This window comes from Garra rufa, chromosome 10 (genome assembly GCF_049309525.1).
Source record: "Garra rufa chromosome 10, GarRuf1.0, whole genome shotgun sequence".
Classification (NCBI taxonomy): Eukaryota; Metazoa; Chordata; class Actinopteri; order Cypriniformes; family Cyprinidae; genus Garra; species Garra rufa.
The window spans coordinates 30,878,956-30,898,886 of NC_133370.1; the positions used below are offsets into that span (position 1 = coordinate 30,878,956).

At 34.3% G+C, this 19,931-nt stretch overlaps 1 protein-coding gene across 5 annotated transcripts in view; it reads right to left on the reverse strand.

Annotated features, from left to right (window-relative positions):
• The window catches only part of agla (amylo-alpha-1, 6-glucosidase, 4-alpha-glucanotransferase a), a 45,507-nt gene extending 26,253 nt beyond the window's left edge, over positions 1 to 19,254 (reverse strand). For 3 of the 5 annotated variants that reach the window (XM_073848316.1, XM_073848320.1, XM_073848319.1), the window contains exons 1-11: positions 18,417 to 18,478; positions 18,052 to 18,198; positions 12,830 to 13,040; positions 12,564 to 12,733; positions 9,920 to 10,123; positions 7,091 to 7,272; positions 6,886 to 6,997; positions 6,669 to 6,795; positions 5,737 to 5,839; positions 5,565 to 5,662; positions 3,369 to 3,508 (exon numbers count right to left, since the gene is read on the reverse strand). In XM_073848316.1, coding sequence (XP_073704417.1) covers positions 3,369 to 3,508; positions 5,565 to 5,662; positions 5,737 to 5,839; positions 6,669 to 6,795; positions 6,886 to 6,997; positions 7,091 to 7,272; positions 9,920 to 10,123; positions 12,564 to 12,733; positions 12,830 to 13,040; positions 18,052 to 18,130 — 1,426 coding nt within the window. In that variant the 5' untranslated portion in view covers positions 18,131 to 18,198; positions 18,417 to 18,478. Of the gene's footprint in view, positions 1 to 3,368; positions 3,509 to 5,564; positions 5,663 to 5,736; positions 5,840 to 6,668; positions 6,796 to 6,885; positions 6,998 to 7,090; positions 7,273 to 9,919; positions 10,124 to 12,563; positions 12,734 to 12,829; positions 13,041 to 18,051; positions 18,327 to 18,416; positions 18,479 to 19,168 lie in introns of those variants that run through there. The other 2 variants (XM_073848317.1, XM_073848318.1) reach the window with 2 other exon arrangements.
• Between the last annotated feature and the right edge of the window lie 677 nt (positions 19,255 to 19,931).

The following is a 19,931-nucleotide window of genomic DNA, read 5'->3' on the forward strand; positions in this document are numbered from 1 at the left end:
ATAAAGTCAAAATATTTTGAGAATAAAGTCAAAATATTTTGAGAATAAAGTCAAAATATTTTGAGAATAAAGTTGAAATTACAAGAACAAGGTCAAAATATTTTGTGAATAAAGTTGAAATTACAAAAATAAAGTCAAAATATTTTGAAAACAAAGTCGAAATATTTTGAGAATAAAGTCAAAATATTTTGAGAATAAAGTTGAAATTACAAGAACAAGGTCAAAATATTTTGTGAATAAAGTTAAAATTACGAGAATAAAGTCAAAATATTTTGAAAATAAAGTCTAAATATTTTGAGAATAAAGTCAAAATATTTTGAAAACAAAGTCGAAATATTTTGAGAATAAAGTCGAATTATTTTGAAAATAAAGTCAAAATATTTAGAGAATAAAGTTGAAATTACGAGAATAAAGTCAAAATATTTTGAGAACAAAGTCGAAATATTTTGAGAATAAAGTCAAAATATTTAGAGAATAAAGTTGAAATATTTGATAATAAAGTTAAAATTACGAGAATAAAGTAAAAATATTTCGAGAATAAAGTCAAAATATTTTGAGAATAAAGTCAAATTATTTAGAGAATAAAGCCAAATATTTTGAGAATAAAGTAAAAATGATGAGAATAATGTCTAAATATTTCAAGAAAAAAAGTAAAAATATTTAGAGAATAAAGTCAAAATTATAAGAATGAAGTCGAAATATTTTGAGAATGAAGTCGAAATATTTTGAGAATGAAGTTGAAATATTTTGAGAATAAAGTAAAATTATTTTGAGAATAAAGTTGAAATATTTTGAGAATAAAGTCAAATTATTTTGAGAATAAAGTCAAAATATTTAGAGAATAAAGTTGAAATATTTGATAATAAAGTTAAAATTACGACAATAAAGTCTAAATATTTTGAGAATAAAGTCAAACTATTTTGAGAATAAAGCCAAATATTTTGAGAATAAAGTAAAAATTATGAGAATAATGTCTAAATATTTCAAGAAAAAAAAGTAAAAATATTTAGAGAATAAAGTAAAAATTATGAGAATGAAGTCAAAATATTTTGAGAATGAAGTTGAAATATTTTGAGAATAAAGTCAAAATATTTTGAGAATAAAGTAAAAATTATGAGAATAATGTCTAAATATTTCAAGAAAAAAAGTAAAATATTTAGAGAATAAAGTAAAAATTATGAGAATAAAGTCTAAATATTTAGAGAATAAAGTTGAAATATTTGATAATAAAGTTAAAATTACGAGAGTAAAGTCTAAATATTTTGAGAATAAAGTCTAAATATTTTGAGAATAAAGTTGAAATTACAAGAACAAGGTCAAAATATTTTGAGAATAAAGCCAAATATTTTGAGAATAAAGTAAAAATTATGAGAATAATGTCTAAATATTTCAAGAAAAAAAGTAAAAATATTTAGAGAATAAAGTAAAAATTATGAGAATGAAGTCGAAATATTTTGAGAACAAAGTCGAAATATTTTGAGAATAAAGTCAAATTATTTTGAGAATAAAGTCAAAGTATTTTGAGAATAAAGTTGAAATTACGAGAATAAAGTCAAAATATATCAAGAACAGAGTCAAAATATTTCGACAATAAATTCAAAATTATGAGAATAAAGTTGAAATGTTTAGAGAATAAAGTCAAAATATTTTAACAATAAAGTCAAAGAGTTTTGAGAATGAAGTCAAAATGTTTTAAGAAAAAAGTCAATATATTTAGAGAATACAGTCAAAATTCATTTGTAGCAATAATGAGATTAAAGCTATAATATTTTGAAAGTATATTCTAGCCTTTTCGCGCAAACAAATGGCCCGGATTGGGAGCGACGGGAGATATTCAAGTCTCCGCAATAATGTGTTTTTCATGCTATTTAATGTGGCATGACAGATTGCTGTATTCGCCTCAGTTTAAGTGGCATGTGAATCAGTCACCCTTCCGATTACAGTGAGACATTTGTTTCAATAATAATAATGTAAATTAGGCTATACTGTTTTATTCATTCCTTCTGATGTTCCTTTGTACTTTATGATAAAACTGACAGAATTCAAAAGCTGAGCTGTGTTATATTAAAAGCAACAAAGCACAAAATTATTACAATTAATGGATGGCTGGTGCACTACAAATAATGAATGGAAGACGTTAAATATTATTTCCAATCATTTGCTGTTTTGAGAACCGTAAATAAAACAGCTTGTAAATAAAACAGCTTGTGAATAGTCACTTACATACCTCAGATAAGACAACAATATAACTTATGTTACCGAGTTGGAGTCCACTTCAACCTTTAGAACGTTTTATTATTGTATTTAATTAAATACATGTGAGTGTGGATGCCACAGATGTTTTTGTGAAATTTTCACAAAGAAAACAGTCTAATTTAATTAAACGAATGTCTAATTGTAATCACATGAATACATTGATGTGTCCTGCCACATTAAAGAGCGTATAAAACACATTTTTGCAAGACATTGTTTGTATTTTACTATAAAACTGACTGAGATTTTGAAAGCTGAGGCTTTGTTTTATATTAAAAGTACCAAAAGCACAAAGTTTATTGCTATTATTGGGTGGCTGGCGCACTACAAATAGAGCTAAACAATGCAATCATAGTAGTGCAGTATATGCAATTTAGTGAAAGACTACAACAGCTTTTTAGTGTCATGTTAAAAAATAAAAAACTGTAAGATTCAAGTCAAAATATTTCAAGAATAAAGTCAGAATATTTAGAGAATAAAGTCGAAATTACGAGAATAAAGTCAAAATATTTTGAAAATAAAGCCAAATATTTTGAGAATAAAGTAAAAATTATGAGAATAATGTCTAAATATTTAGAGAATAAAGTCAAAATTATGATAATGAAGTCGAAATATTTTGAGCATAAAGTCAAAATATTATGATAATAAAGGTATAATTACGAGAATAAAGTCAAAATATTTTGAAAATAAAGTAAAAATCATGAGAATAAAGTCAAAATATAATAGATTTCTGCTAATAATCCCGCATACATTCAAATCAATTCCAGTGGCCTGGAAAAACTTCTCCCGGTGCTCACAAACTGGGCCATTTGCATGCGCAGGCTATACTCTCAAAATATTCTAACTTTAATTGCTAAGATTTAATTCTCATAATTTCAACTTTATTCTTGAAATGTCTACTTTATTCTCAAAACATTGTGACTTTATTGTCAAAATATTACAACTTTAATCTTGAAATTTTTAGATTTTTTAAAATTTATTAATGTGGCACTAAAATGCAGTCATAGAAAGAAAGAGTTTTGTATTCAGATAAGAACTTCTATCAGCCACTGAAATGATAGTTATAGTTATTCTAGCTTTGCTTTTATGTGGATCAGAAAGGCAAACTGGTAAACCTGGCTCTGCGAAGTTCCTCAAGGGATCGTCCCCCATGACCCAGCCATTATGGGCCAGGAAGTGACATGACTTTTCTGGTTGATTTATCAGCTCCAGATCCTGCTCCAAAGTTGCTTCCTCAAATGGGAAAGTGAAATATCTGCATAAAGACAAAACAATTAGATCTTTATCAAAGACCTGTAACATGTCTCTAAAACAGAAGGCGGAAAAAAAAAATCACCTAGCAGGTGAAAAAAAGTTAGGAGCACCAAAACAAACGTAGGCGCACCCAATTTCTTTTTAGTGATGCACTGATCTTGATTCTTCATGGCTGATTCTGACTGCAGATGTTTTACAAGCACATGATCAAAGTAGGCTACTCTTTTAATATTCAAAGCATGATACTTGAATTTTTCAAGCATGATACAGAACTATAGACAACTGCACAATATATTTTTATAGCCCACATACTAATAAATGCCTAGATATTTTATCTAGCCTAATTTGCGCGCATTGAGGAGTCGCTCTCTAAACGCGGGATATTAAAATTGCTTTTGAATGCGCGTCCGCGTTTTACTTTTGGTTTCGTTTTAACGATCTTGCGAGACTCTCAAAGGCGCTGAGCGTGCATTCTACAATAAAAGAGATTATTATAACAAAACCATTTGAAATATGAGAGGACACAAACAGGATTTTGAAAAGCATGTCCCCAGTGAAAATTACACCCCTGTGTGAATGGAACTCTGCCTCTGAGTTATCATCTGATGTGGATGAATGCCGCGTTGTACAGTAACGTATATGGACACGGAGGCGCCAGAATTGTATCTGACAGATATATATTATATTATATTTCTTCAAAAGCGATTTGTTGAGACCTTTTATTTTTCACAATCGAAAGAGAGAATGGCGAACCTGTCACTGTATCAGCTCACAGCAGTCTGTGCAGTAGTTAGGCTAGCGAACGTTTTGTAAAGAAATGAAACCAAGTCGGAACACAACAGTTTCTCGCACTCGCACCAATGGTCCCAAATATAATTTCAGGTCACGCAGATTAAATTTTGGGAGCATATGCGACCAAAACGTTCACAATTTCGAGCCCTGCCTAGTAAAGGTAGAACAAAATGTCTTTAGAACAGACCTCTGCCAAAAAGTAAGTATGTGTGTGCGTACGCGCGTGCGTGTGTTTGAAAAAACAACAACCCAGACCACAGTGTCCCACATAAAAACAATTAGAAAACTGGCAGAGTCTAGCTGCCTTCTGCTAAGAAAACCAGCATGACCATTTCTGGTTTCAAGCATGAACGTTGGCATGTTCTTGCTCTCTGTTTAGGCGCGCTGTGTTGTGATCGGTTCAAATAGCATGCTGCGGAAAAGTATCAGTCGAGTGCGTGCAAAAAATCGTGCTGTAAGGCGATTTAGAAATCATGCATGTTCATAGGGCTGGGCAATTAATCGAAAAGTAATCGAAATCGACATTCAGAACCTATAATCGATCAAATTTTTCCAGGTCAATTATTTCAATTACTTTCCCTTTAAAAACATTACTGCGTGTGGAGTCAGGTGACCCCGCTCCGTTACGTTACGTTATTCCTCCGACATGTCGATGGAGAGTTTAAGCAGTATTATTTATACAGTAAAAAGTATTTACAGGATATACAAGAGTAATTTTATTTAGAAGAGATACTGCTTATTTTCTACTTTTAATATTTATTATTATTTTATAAATAATTAATTTTGTTTCCAAAAGTGCAAGTTATTTATTTTCACAAATTTAAGAAAAATGTGACTTTTCGTTTTAAGCAATGTGTGCTTTAATTTCAGTTGTTCAACACTGATGTTCAATAAATAATCATAGGTAGTAGATAGTGTGTGCACCCTTCATTCAAAAATCTCTCACTTGTAATATGTGCGCATATTTACTGTACAAAACTTGTCAGTGAACTATGAGGGCAAAATTAATATTATTTAAATATAATTAAATATAATTTTATTAATGAATAAAATAATCGTTCATTAATCGTAATCGGGTTAAAATGTTCAATTAATCGAGATTTTGATTTTAGGCCAAATTGCCCAGCCCTACATGTTCACATCACGATTTCGATACGATTTCAATTAATCGCACAGCCCTATTATATATCATAGCAAACATAGTGAAAAAACTTTGAATATAATGCAGAAACTTCAACAGAGGCTGATGGAATAAACTGTGGTACCTAGTAACCAGAGGATGTTTCCTGGTGACGGGGCCCAACTTTGGTCCGTGGTCTGCCAGTCTTTCATAGCTTACAGTTCCAGCAATACAGTTAGTAGCCTGAACATAAAGAAATAATATCACTGCATTGGATTCCAAAGAAATTAGAGGTAAAGGTATAGAGAGAGACTCACCTGCTCCTGATGGTGCTTAACTTCATGAAACCGTTCACCATTGATTTCTTCCAGTCTTCTCCTCAGCCAGTTACAGCAATCCTCAATGGCACCAGGACTGTTTCTACAACAACATAAAACCAATGTATAATTCAGCAACATAAAATCAATGCTTTAAGAATAATAAGCACACTATAGCGCAGTGGTTCTCAATCCTGGTCCTGGAGGACCCCTGCTCTGCACATTTCGCATGTCTCCCTTATTTAAAGGTTGTATCAGCGATTTCTAGCCTAAAACATGAAGTGTCAATTTCAGCTGACCTTTCTTCACGATCCGCTCGCTGCCTGCCCCATAAATTGTCTGTGAAAAAAACGCGTCTCTCTGGTCAGCCTAGGGTCCGAGATATGCCAAAAAAACAATCGGCGCTATCAACACACCACAGATAACCAAACAGTGTTCCAACCAATCAGCGTCAGGGGTTTGGTGTTGTGGACTTTCCTACTGGTGCTGGGATGTGAGGGAGGCGGAGCGAAAGTCCACAACACCAAACCCCTGACGCTGATTGGTTGGAACACTGTTTGTTTTTGTGTGGAAAGGTTGGTAGTGCCGATTGTTTTTTTGGCATATCTCGGACCCTAGGCTGACCAGAGAGACGCGTTTTTTTCACAGACAATTTATGGGGCAGGCAGCGAGCGGATCGTGATGAAAGGTCAGCTGAATTTGACACTTTATGTTTTAGGGCTATAAATCGCTGATACAACCTTTAACACACCTGATTGAGATCTTCAGCTTGTTAGTTCAGTTCATGGATCTCTCTCCTAATGAGCTGATGATCTCAATCAGGCGTGTTAAATAAGGGAGACATGCAAAATGTGCAGAGCAGGGGTCCCCCAGGACCAGGATTGAGAACCACTGCTATAGCGAACACATGCTCAATGCAGCAGCATACTAACCCATGGGGCACAAAGGTTTCTAGAGCAGAGTTCATGTCCACTGTGTTACCAAAACGTCTGTACTGAGGGTCTTGAATGATCTTCAGTTGCTGTTTGCCCTCAGTCTTGCTCTTATCAGGTTTAGCTCCTGTGCAGACAATTTAAAACAAACCAATAAACACATTAACATTTTCAATGATCTTAGCCTAAGCGTCTGAGAAACCTTCCAGGAACGTACCACTTTTGAGTAAAGTTCTGAACTGCTCTATTGTTGGTTCCATTTTGACTTGGAAGAACTCCCACAGTTTGATTTTAGGAAACACATCTTGCCAGAGAATTCCACGAATGGCCTGGTGAAAACACATTACAGTTTGTTTTGAAGGAAATAAGAGCATGCCAAATTAATTCTGTTTTAAGGCTTCCACAGATACTGATTCGCTCACATGGAGGTGTTCGTGATTCTCGATTAGGGCTGGGACACCCTTGTCTTTGTATTTGCCATCAGCTATTGCACAGGTGACATGCCACAGGGCTCTATCCAGCACCCAGGCCGGCTTCAGGTGGGGAGAGTTCACCAGGTTATAACCACACTCAGGATGTTTTCTAATCCATTTGCTGTTAGCAGCTAAGAAAGAAATGAAAACACAGTGGTTACTATGACATTGTAAACCAAATAAACAAAAATGAACAAAGACGAAGAAACAGAGATTACAAAAAAAGTGACTGAATTAGTGATCCCAAACAAATATATAAAGTCAAAGTAAGATCCGTGTGTGTGTGTGTGTGTGTGTGTGTGTGTGTATATAAATATGGATCTTTCTCCACCTTTATTAAATGTAAAATACAACCAATTTATTTTACGAGCAAATTGCCAAAAAAATGCTAATTTTATGCAATATTGATCCTTTAATAGCGTCAAAATAAATTTTATTTATTTGTCAGTTACTCCACCATTCAAGTGTTTTGAGTCAGGTTGTTTTTTTTAAAGAAATTAATACTTTTATGTAGCAAGGACACATTCAATTAATCAAAAGTGACATTTATAAGACATTTATAAGACTATGATTTCTATATAAAAATGCTGTTCTTTAAACTTTCTATTATTAAAAATAAAAAAAAATCTGAAATTTTCCAGGAAATAAAACATGGTTTTCACAAACATATTAAGCATTAAACAGTTTAACTGTTATAATAAGAAGAAATGTGTATTGAGCACCAAATCAGCATGTTAAAATGATTTCTGAGGGATCATGTGACACTGAATATTAGAGTAATGGCTGCTGAATATTCAGCTTTGCCATAACAGAAATAAACTTTATTCTAAAATATATTTAAAAAGAAAAAGTTTACTTCAAATTGTAATAATATTTCTCAATATTACATATTTTACTGTACTTCTGATCAAATAAATGCAGCCTTGGTGCACAAAAGAGACTTCCCTTAAATTTTTTTAAATAAAATAAAATAAAATTAAAATTCCCATTAAAAAAAAAAAAATCTTACCTACACCAACCCCAGAAAATTTAACAATAGTGTATATTTTAACGTCATATCATTATATATATATATATATATATATATATATATATATATATATATATATATATATAATTATTATTTATATTATTTATAAATATTATTTCGATGTAAAATAAATGTAAAGTGTTTTCTAGGTGAATATATTTTCAAATGTCATTTATTTCTGTGATGCAAAGCATTTTCAGCAGTCTTCAGTGTCACATGATCCTACAAAAATTATTCTAATATGCTGATTTATTATGCTGCTTAATATTTAGTTGGAAACTGTGATATTTTTTTTTTTAGGATTATTTAATAAATAAAAAGTTAAAAAGAACAGCATTTATTTTAAAATAGACATTTGTTGTAACAATATCACTACCATTTAAAAGGTTTTTTTTTTTTTGGAAGGAATTCATACTTTTATTCACCAAGGATGTGTTAAATTGATAAAAATTGATATCAAAGAATTATTTTGTTAGAAATGATTTCTATTTTGAATAAAGGCTGTTCTTTTTAGCATTTATTTATCAAAGAATTACAGGTTCCAAAACAATATTAAGCAGCACAACTGTTGCCAACAATGATGATAAAAGTAATAAATCTAAAGGATCATGTGACACTGAAGACTGGAGTAATGGCTGATTAAAATTCAGCTTTGCATCACAGGAACAATTTATATTTTACAATATATTAAAAATAGAAAAACATTATTTAAAACTGCATTAATAATTCACAATATTACTGTTTTTTCGATATTTTTAAGGAAGTAAATGCAGCCTTGATGAGAATTCTTAAAAAAAAAAAAAGTCTTACTGATCCCAAACTTTTGAATGGCAGTGTACAGTATATATATACAAACCTGTATACATGCACATACAGCACATAGCACTGGACTCCCCCTTGTTTAAATGTGTGGCATTTGCACACAGCTTCAGATAAGGTATCACACACTCCTTGACCTTTAACTCTGCTGAGCTCTGGTAGAAGCAATGAACTATGAACTTTGCTTTCTATTAAGCTTGATTACTCTAACACTTCAATGAACAGTGTAACCCAAGGAAAAGGTTCTGGAGTTCAAGGAAAAAGAAAGACGATCTTACAGTGACATCCTTAGTGATGTCAAACAGAGACTGAAAAAGCTCTAACAAAATGACGCCACACAAGTTAATTCAAATTCCCCTGCAGCAAGTAACCTATAAACACTCTTCTCTAAACCTCCACAATCAGTCAGCGTATCTGAATGAAAATTTTAAATGTTTCTCTTTAGTATTCTGTTCACATACTGGGACTCTCAAGCAGCTCTGTGCAACAGCTGAACTGCAGCATAGTACAAATCAGACAGGCCAAATGTTGCACCAACAGCTCCTGTTCTCCGTAAATAAACTATTTTTAGAATTGAAGTCAATGCAATGGCTTTTAGTGGGGGCTTACAGGAGATTACAGTCAATCAGTTTAAAACTGTGGCCTTTTCCATTTCCATTGCAATAAGATAACCCACTATAGCTAGACCCTGCAGACAGATAATTGACATGCAATGCTTTTGGGAAGTCTTGACTGTGACATTTCTACTTAATCTAAAATTATTTCACAACAGTTTGCCAGTTATTTTATAAGTATATGTACAGTAGCTTAGCTTTTATGAATTATTTGGATAAAAGTGTCTGCTAAGTGAAAAAAAAAGTTGTGTGAACTACTAAAATGCATAAAGCATTGTAGAAAATGATGTGTCTTGAAAATGAAAACACACACACCCGTATGATTGTAAACCACATCTGTGATGCAAAGCATATTCCACTCATTCTTCATTTTCTCCACCAGGTTGCCAACGTCTGTCCAAGTGTACGTTTGTCCAGGAGGGGAGAAATCTGGGTTGAGCTCCAGCTGATCGGCCAGAGAGTAACAAGAGCGTGACTCACCCAGTGTCTGCAATGGCGTGAAGTGAATCATATTATACCCTAAAAAGATGAACATGAAACATAAGATCAGTTACTTTAAAAGAGATTACTAAACGAATGTTATAAAAAGCAATATAACTTTATAAATCTATCTATGAAGGCATTGTTTATATAAAAGTTCCAGAATATAAAATTCCGGAAAATTTACTCACTCATGTCTTTCTTTCTTCAGTCGAAAAGAAATTAAGGCTTTTGAGAAAAACATTCCTGGATTTTTCTCCATATAGTGGATTTCATTAGGGATCAGCTGGTTGAAGGTCCAAATTGTAACTTCAGTGCAGTTTCAAAGGGCTCTACATGATCCCAGCCAAGGAATAAGTGTCTTGTCTAGTGAAACAATTTGTCATTTTCTAAACATTTTTTTTTACATTTATATACTTTTAAAGCAACCCTAAGTAACTTTTCCCTCAACGCTCCCTCTACAGGTTGGAAGCGGAATTGTCCATTACTGCTGTTGTAAATAATTTAGCCTACCGTCGAGTCACATGCACGTTATTTGTTTGGAGGCTATCCAGGACCGGCTTTGGAAATAACGATGTCCAGTGACAAGGTAGAGTATGTTGTATGACTTTATAACAAGTATATATATATTTTAATGAAAACCTTTTGTGAAGCCTGCCGTAAAGCAAGTCGCATTTGTAGTCTCATTTGAACTACAAAACCGCGACCCGACGACCCAAACTTACATAGTGCTGTTATGGCCGATAGAGGGTCGCAAAGCGAATACGAAAGTGCCGTTTCACCCTGTTATGAGTTGATGAACCACTGACACGAGTTCGGAAACATTATTTTAAGGTAAAAACAACTCTTTAGTGTTGACAATTCCACTTCCAACCTGTAGAGGGAGCGTTGAGGGAAAAGTTACTTAGTGTTGCTTTAATCACAAATGCTCATCTTGCACGCATTGTGTAATCACGTTGGAAAGGTCACGCGTGGTTAGTTCTTTGTCTGTGTACTTCGGTAAGGTAGGGTCTGATTTTCTCCTACAACTTAAAAATCGTCCAACATCATTGTTCTACCCTTTTTTGTAAAGGGCGTTTGACTTGCTTTGCACGTTTACTTTGTAAACACTGGGTTGGTACTTCTGCCTACGTCACGATTTCTGCATTCGCATTTTAATGTGGTTTTAGAGTTTAAAATCAAACGATATAAGTGCAGGAAGGGAAAGAACTTGCTCACTGTTTGTGTACAGTGCAAATATCTGAAGCGGTTATTTGTCTTAAGTGAAAGTAAAAAGATGAGAAAGAAAAAGTGTAGCAGTATTTTCAGATCCGTGTGTTTAGAGCTAAAGAGACAGCAGCCTAATAAACGCTCCGCCTGTCATTAATGTTAATCCATGAACAAAAAAAATCATTCACTGATCTTGACTAAATATCTTTATTCTATATTTTTTTTTATGAAAAGTTGTTCAGTTTTATTTATTTATGCTTTTGCTAATGTATTTGCTTGTTTTTTATTTTATTACTGACTGTTTGCTTTAATAATTTAATATTTGAAATTTATATTAGTGTAGTTGTTTTTGCTCTGGCATTTTTTTGTTAAAACCATAGGCCAAAGTTCCTCTTAGGCTGAAGTGTTCTGTAGGCTGCTGATTTTTGTTATTATGCTATGTTATTCAGCTGCAACAGAAAGCTTTGTAAAAACACAATAAAAAAATGTTTGACTTAATGTTTTATTGACTTTGTTACTGGAATCGAAACTAGGAATCATTAAGAATCTGAGTCGATAGGCAGAATATAAAAAATTAAGGCAGATATAAAAAATTTGAACGATACCCAACCCTAGTCAAGCGTACGTAATTACGTAATGTGTAAGGTTGAGCTTGGGAAAGACAAGCATTTTTGGTAAAAATGTATGTAATTTTTTTTTTTTTTTTTTTTTCAGAAAATGACTGATCGTTTCGCTAGACAAGACCCATATTCCTCAGCTGGGATCATGTAGAGCCTTTCGAAGCTGCATTGAAACTAAATGACTGAGTCCACCATATGGGAAAAAATCCTGGAACGTTTTCCTCAAAAAACCTAATTTCTTTTACATCTTAGATGGCATGGGGGTAAGTAAATTATCCGGATTTTTCTCTCTCGAAGTAATCCTTTAATTTAGAGAATTAATAATCTACTTAGATTTCAATGACAGGACTTACTGTTAAAAATACACAGTAACACATGACTATTCTGAAATAAACTACTAAATAAAACTACTCGCTTAAAAAACTACAGACATTTCAGTTGCTTTAGGTCTATGAACTTGGACTAACTTAATCTCTTTAAATTTATTAGCTGAGTTTCTCCATGGTTATTTGTTGGTTATTGATTTGTACATATAATCAAATAAACTGTACAGAAGGAGATAAGAAAAGTTCAAATGCAGTTAGAGCTGACAGTTTGGTAAACAATTGGTAAAAGTGTAACTAATATAATAGCACCGGCTGTTTTTTTACCTGTCTCTTTGGAGACTTGTAGCCTGTCCAGCCACTCATCCAGGGGCCCGAGACATTTGGACAGGTATGTCTGGATACTGATGCAGTCAAGGGGCAAGACGTGGTTGTCTGCCCCTACCCGGAGCACTGGGTCCACCACAATATACCCACCACCAGACTTCTCTTTATCTCTAAAGAGTAACAAATCAATTATAACATGTGCAGTTTTAACAAAATATAGTAGAACTGACAATACACTTTAAAAAAATTGTAGGCATCTGACTGACCCATGGCCAAAGTAATACTGGTATGAGCCTGAAATCTTGAGGTCAAGGGTGCAGAACTTGTCCGAATCATCCTCTCTTCCAGTTGGGTTAGTCCAGCCTAAGGCGCGGAACTTGTGACGCTCAAATCGCTCCCCTTCTGCTGGGTAGTTAGTGTGAACGTGTACATATTTACCCTGAAGAGTGGGGCCCAGACGAAACTGGAGCTCAAACCCTGAGCAGAAACACAACATAAGCTTCACAACTCATATTTTGCTGTTTGTGGGTTACAATAAATAAATAATAGTTTTATTTTAAATAAAAGTAATGGTGGAACTTAGCCCACAACTGTTCATGACATACATGACACACACCAGCCATTTAATTAGGTTCACCTGATCAACTGCTTGTTAATGCAAATATCAGCCAATTACATGGGAGCAATTTAATGCATTTAGGCATGTAGACGATCTGCTGAAGTTCAAACCAAGCACCAGAATGGAGACAAAAGTGACTTTGAATGTGGCATGGTTGTTGGTGCCAGACATGTTGGTCTGAGTATTTCAGAAACTGCTGATCTACTGAGATTTTTCATGCACAACCATCTCTAGGCTTTATAGAAAATGGTCTGAAAAAGAGAAAATATCCAGTGAATGGCGGTTCGATTAATGGTCGAACCACCACACAAAACAACCCTGAGGCAGATGGGCTACAACAGCAGAAGACCACACCAGATGCCACTCCTGTCAGCTAAAAATAGGAAACTGAGGACAAAATTGGACAACAGAAGATTGGAAAAGAGTTGCCTGGACTGTCCGTCTTGATTTCTGTTGTGACATTTATATGTGACCCTGGACCACAAAACCAGTCATAAGGTAAAATTTTACAAAACTGAGATGTATACATCACATGTAAGCTCAATAAATAAGCTTTCTATTGATGTATGGTTTGTTAGGATAGGACAATATTTGGCCGAGATACATCTATTTGAAAATCTGGAATCTGAGGGTGCAAAAAAATCAAAATACTGAGAAAATCACCTTTAAAGTTGTCCAAATTAAGTTCTTAACAATGCATATTACTAATCAAAAATTACATTTTGATATGTTTACAATATGAATTTAACAAAAAATCTTCATGGAACATGATCTTTACTTAATTTCCTAATGATTTTTGGCATAAAAGAAAAATCAATAATTTTGACCCATACCATGTATTTTTGGCTATTGCTACAAATATACCCCAGCGACTTAAGACTGGTTTTGTGGTCCAGGGTCACATATAGTGGGGTGAGAATTTGGCGTAAACAACATGAAAGCATGGATCAATCCTGACTTGTATCAGTGCTTCAAGCTTCTGGTGGTGTAATTGAGTGGGGGATATTTTCCAAATGGGACTTGTTTAAACACCTCAGCCTACCCGAGCATTGTTGCTTAACATGTCCATCCTTCATGACCACAGTGGCTACTTCTAGAACAGTGGTTCCCAACCACGTTCCAGGAGGCCCCCCAACACTGCATGTTTTCCATGTTTCCTTATCAAACACACCTGAATCAGATCATAAGTTCATTAGTAGAGACTCCAAGACCTGAAATGGTTGTGTCAGACAAAGGAGAGATGCAAAATGTGTGTTGGGGGGCCTCCAGGAACATGGTTGGGAACCACTGTTCTAAAAGGATAATGCACCATGTCACAAAGCTGAAATCATCTCAAGCTGTTTTCTTGAACATGACAATAAGTTCACTATACTCAAATAGACTCCGCAGTCACCACTCTCAATTCGATAGCGCATCTGTGGAATGTGGTGGATTGCATCATAAATGTGCAACCGATAAAAAAATATCTGCAGCAACTGTGTGATGTTATCATGTCAATATGAACCAAAATCTTTGAGGAATGTTTCCAGTAACTTCCTAAATCTATGCCACAAAGAAGGCAGTTCTGAAGGCAAATAGGGGTCGAACACGGTACTAGCAACCTAATACCTAATAAACTGTACCTAATAAAGTGGCTGGTTAGTGTATGTATTTATTAAACAGTTTCATAAGACAAATATATATTTCCATCACTTCTCTGCATAGCACCACAAAAATGTTGGTATAAACTAGGACTGCACGATAAATCGCATGCATTATCAAATGCGCATCTTGTTGGTAAAGCCGCTTCTGTAATCAGTAAATCTCCATCATGTGTTCTTTCAGATAGAGCAGCATTTACTACACAGAGCCGTTTTTCACTGACAAGCTGTGTGAGCTTGATTCTATCATCTGCGTGGTTTTACGCAGCTTGTCAATAAACTACAGCTCTGTGTAGTAAAAGCTGCTCTATCTGAAAGCACACACATGATGGAGATTTACTACTGACTACAGAATCGGCTTTACTGACAAGATGTGCATATCACATGTGATTTATCGTGCAGCACTAGTATAAATGATAGCACCACATTACAGTAACCATATCAGATGGCAAAATCATGGTAATTTGTGCTGCATAAATTCCATATTATGTACCATCATAGTGTTCAAAAAAATGTACTTGTATTAGCATGATACAACACCTCCCCACACACACAAACACACAAAAAGTCAAAGAAAAAAACTGTTATCATAAAAAGTGCTAATACATATTATTACTGTATTATAGTATAAATATAAAAACATAATATTATCTAGTTAAATAAAAGTTTCCTCATCTCACAAGTTTCACATTAATATCTTGCATAAAACTTTTTTAAAACAGAGGCATTTGTTTCTCAAAAGATCTAGAATCTGGATAAAAATTAGATGCCAACTATATTCAGCTCATATGAAAGTATTCATTAACAGTATGTGAGGGTGAGGATGCATATGATTTTTAACATATGTGACCCTGCACCACAAAACCAGTCTACGGTGTACATTTTAGGACATCCTCAGACCTCAGCCATACAACGAAAAGGTGTCATGCCTCAGACTAAAAGGCGTCAGTCACAGGACAAAACGGCATCGTGCCTCAGACTGAAAGGCTTCAGGTTTTAGGAAAAAGGACATCAGGTGTCAGGTCTCATACAATTAGACATCGGATGAAACGGACTCGGATTAAAAGGCATCAGATAAAAAGTCATCAGGCAAAACAGACTCAGATTAAAAGGCATCAGACAAAAAGCCATCAGGCGAAACAGACTCAGATTAAAAGGCATCAGACAAAAAGCCATCAGACGAAACAGACTCAGATTAAAAGGTATCAGATAAAAAGTCATCAAGCAAAAAGGACTCAGATTAAAAGACATCAGGTGAAACGGACTTAGTGTGGCAACACGCACACGGTTAGGAACAAGCAAAATGGTGTGGAACGTCATTTTTTTCTGTACTTTTCACTATACTGAATAATTCTGTGAAAATGTTGGTTGAATAATAATATCCAGCAAGATGTATCCATTACTTTAAAATGCATTATTTTAGCACATTGTGATTCTGACTCCACTAAAAGCAATGGTTGTTTTGTTATAAACGTATTTTTTTTCTTTGTAAATTTTAACAAACCAAAGTTTCTTTTTTTTTTTTTTAAGAATTAAACAATTATCTAAACACTATTTAAGAAAGCAAGAAGAACTATTTCATTGTTTCATTAAATGGTAAACTAATTAAATTGTACAGTGTATGTTTAAAATGTGTATAATATTGCATGTTGCCAAATAGTACTAGTTACCCTTACTTAAAATACCCATGGTTTAGCTTCAAATAAAACTGTGGTTATGCAAATGATAATCAATACATAAAAAAAAGATTCTATACTTTCACTATAGTAAAACCATGGTTAATTTTTATAAGGTTAACTTTGTCCGTCCTGAGTCTGTTAAACCTGATGTCTTTTTGTTTGATGCCTTTTCATCTGACTCTGTTTCGTCTGATGTCTTTTTGTTTGATGTCTTTTAATCTGAGTCCGTTTCGTCTGATGCCTTTTAATCTGAGTCCGTTTCGTTTGATGCCTTTTAATCTGAGTCCGTTTCGTTTGATGCCTTTTAATCTGAGTCCGTTTCGTCTGATGCCTTTTAATCTGAGTCCGTTTCGTCTGATGCCTTTTAATCTGAGTCCGTTTCGTTTGATGCCTTTTAATCTGAGTCCGTTTCGTTTGATGCCTTTTAATCTGAGTCCGTTTCGTCTGATGCCTTTTAATCTGAGTCCGTTTCGTTTGATGCCTTTTAATCTGAGTTCCTTTTCGTCTGATGCCTTTTAATTTGAGTCCGTTTCGTCTGATGCCTTTTATTCTGAGTCCGTTTCGTTTGATGTCTTTTTGTCTGATGCCTTTTAATCTGAGTCCGTTTTGCTTGATGACTTTTTGTCTGATGCCTTTTAATCTGAGTCCGTTTCAATCAATGACACCTGACACCTGATGTCGTTTTTCCTGAGACCTGAAGCCTTTCAGTCTGAGGCACGATGCCGTTTTGTCCTGTGACTGACGACTTTTAGTCTGAGGCATGACACCTTTTCGTTGTATGGCTGAGGTCTGAGGATGTCCTAAAATGTACACCGTACCAGTCATAAGGGTACAATTTTTGAAATTGAGATTTATACAACACTGAAAGCAGAATAAATAAGTTTTCCATTGGTGTATGTTAGAATAGGACAATATTGAGCCAAGATACAACTATTTGAAAATCTGGAATCTGAGTGTGCAGAACATTGCCTTTAAAGTTGTCTAAATTAAGTTCTTAGCAATGCATACCACTAATCAAAAATTAAGGTTTAATATATTTACGGTAGAAATTTGGCAAAATATCTTCATGGAATATGATCTTTACTTTATACCTAATGATTTTGGCATAAAAGAAAAATTGATCATTTTGACCCATACAATGTATTTTAGCTGTTGCTACAAATATACTGTACCCATGCTATTTAAGTCTGGTTTCATGGTCCAGGCATAATATAAAGTACATATCTTCTCAAAAATGTATCAATGGAGTTGAATGTGAGAAGTTCTTACCAAATTAGTTTGATTGAATATTCCATTATGAATGGATTCAATTTCTAACGTGGAAGCATTATAGTAACCTTTTCATATAATCAATGCCAAACTCTTCTGCTATTTATTCTATTTATTAGTACATGAATGAAAAGGTATTTAGGCATGAAGTTGGCTCCTGAGAATACAACACCCTCTATAAATAACCACAAACGTTCCGCACGTAACTACTAGTCATTACACTACAATAAACAATCATATCTCAGGACGACGCAAGGCGTTAAGCATGAGCTGAAACTTGCCTTGTTCCAGACGGAAAAGGGTCCTGTCGCGTTTCTCCATGTCATTGAGGACCATCAGTCTTACTTGTTTTGCTGTCATGATTGCCCTCCTTATTTTAGAACGTCCTTAATGCAGCGAAGAGCAGGATGTCAACAGGACCCCCTTCACTAAAAAGTGAACCAAAAGATATGCAAATTACCACACTGTATAATATATGTCATTAACGTAAGCCCGACTGTACTTTCAGAATAACTACAGAATTGCAACCGTTTCCTGTTCAAGGGCAAATTATTGCAACATTTTAGCGTTTGACAGAATGCATGACATAACTGCAACTACAACAACCCAAAATGTCAGAGAGTTCTGTAGGAGTGCATGAATATACCTCCGTCAAGAATCGTATCCGTACGTTAGTATCTAACCTCAATGCACCATCACCACCTCTGGTAGTTTATTTAACATTAGCGTTGTCCGATTCGTGAACGAATCTTTCGTTTGAATCGAATCTTTTGAATCGCTTGAACCGATTCACTATTTTAGAACATGTCCGATTCGTAATGAAGCGAGAAAGGGAGAGTGAACGGATAAGAGAGACTTTAAAGTTACTTTAATAGGCGATTTGTAAAAAGTACTACACCCAAGAGAGACTGACTTAAATTAATCTGTGTTTGGTTTAACATAAATGCAAATTATATTTAGTTTGTAAAAGACTTGTTTAGATTTTAAATTAATATAAACAGCCACTATGTGTACGTGCCAAAGGAGAAAAAAAGAATCACTGAATCATTTATTTATGAACGGTTCCATGAAACGAACTGTTCAAATGAACCGATTAGCGAAAATGAGTCGGACTCCCATCACTAGTAAACATGAACGGAATTTAAAGCCACGGCCAAAAAAGTATCCTCTAACTCAGACTGGTCGAGGTTAGGAATCTAGCGGATAAAGGCCAAGCAAGTCTATTTTAAATGAATTATCAGTGCAGCTGTAAATTTTGCCAAGCCAAGACAGTACATTGCAACATGCATACAATCCTCTTCTGATGCACGACAGTCTGAAATATAAATTGATATAAACATTCCGATCATTTTTGCACAACAATACAGTGTTAAACAGCAATATGGTTAAATGACACACCAGTGTATTTTCCTGTTTTCGGCTTAAGGACGTTCCTGACGCTGGTGAAGGAGGCGTGTGCACGGCTGCAGTTCTCCGCTTCCCTCTACCGTAAATACACTGGTAGAAGATACATTTTCCACTTGAATGAAATGTTTCAGTCACAGTGTGTTAATGTTTATGTGAAAAATAAGATGATTAGATAGAAAGACATCAACATCAAATTCACTTTATGAGAAACAAACATGCAAACAAACAAACAAATAGATAAAAACAATAAACGACCGCAAGGATTTGTTTCAGATTTTGTCTCCATCTTGTGGTTGTAGGCCTACGGAGTTCTAAAATGTGACATGACCCGCCCATTTACGTTCAAACCATAAAATTATTATCTACCAGCATTACCTGAGCAGACAGGTTGCCGACTAGGTAAGAGCAGTGCTTACTTTTCAACCTCTATAACCTGCATTAACTTTTTCCAGTATATTTATTTAGGCCTACACAACTGCTACATATTGTCATTGTTGTCATTGTATTGTCATGGTAATTTAAATACATTTATATAGCTAAAAAGGTTACTAACATTGTTGTTGTTGTTTCATAAGAGAAAGTAAATGCAGGGCCTTTTTTTTCATACTGTAAAAAGTTATACAGTGGTAACTGGCATTCAAGTAGAAATACACCCCAGCATTTTCTTTTCAGAAATTTTGAACAATTTCAAAAGGGAAAAATCTTAGAAATGCATTAGTCAATGCAGTCAAACCAAACATTATTCAGACACCAG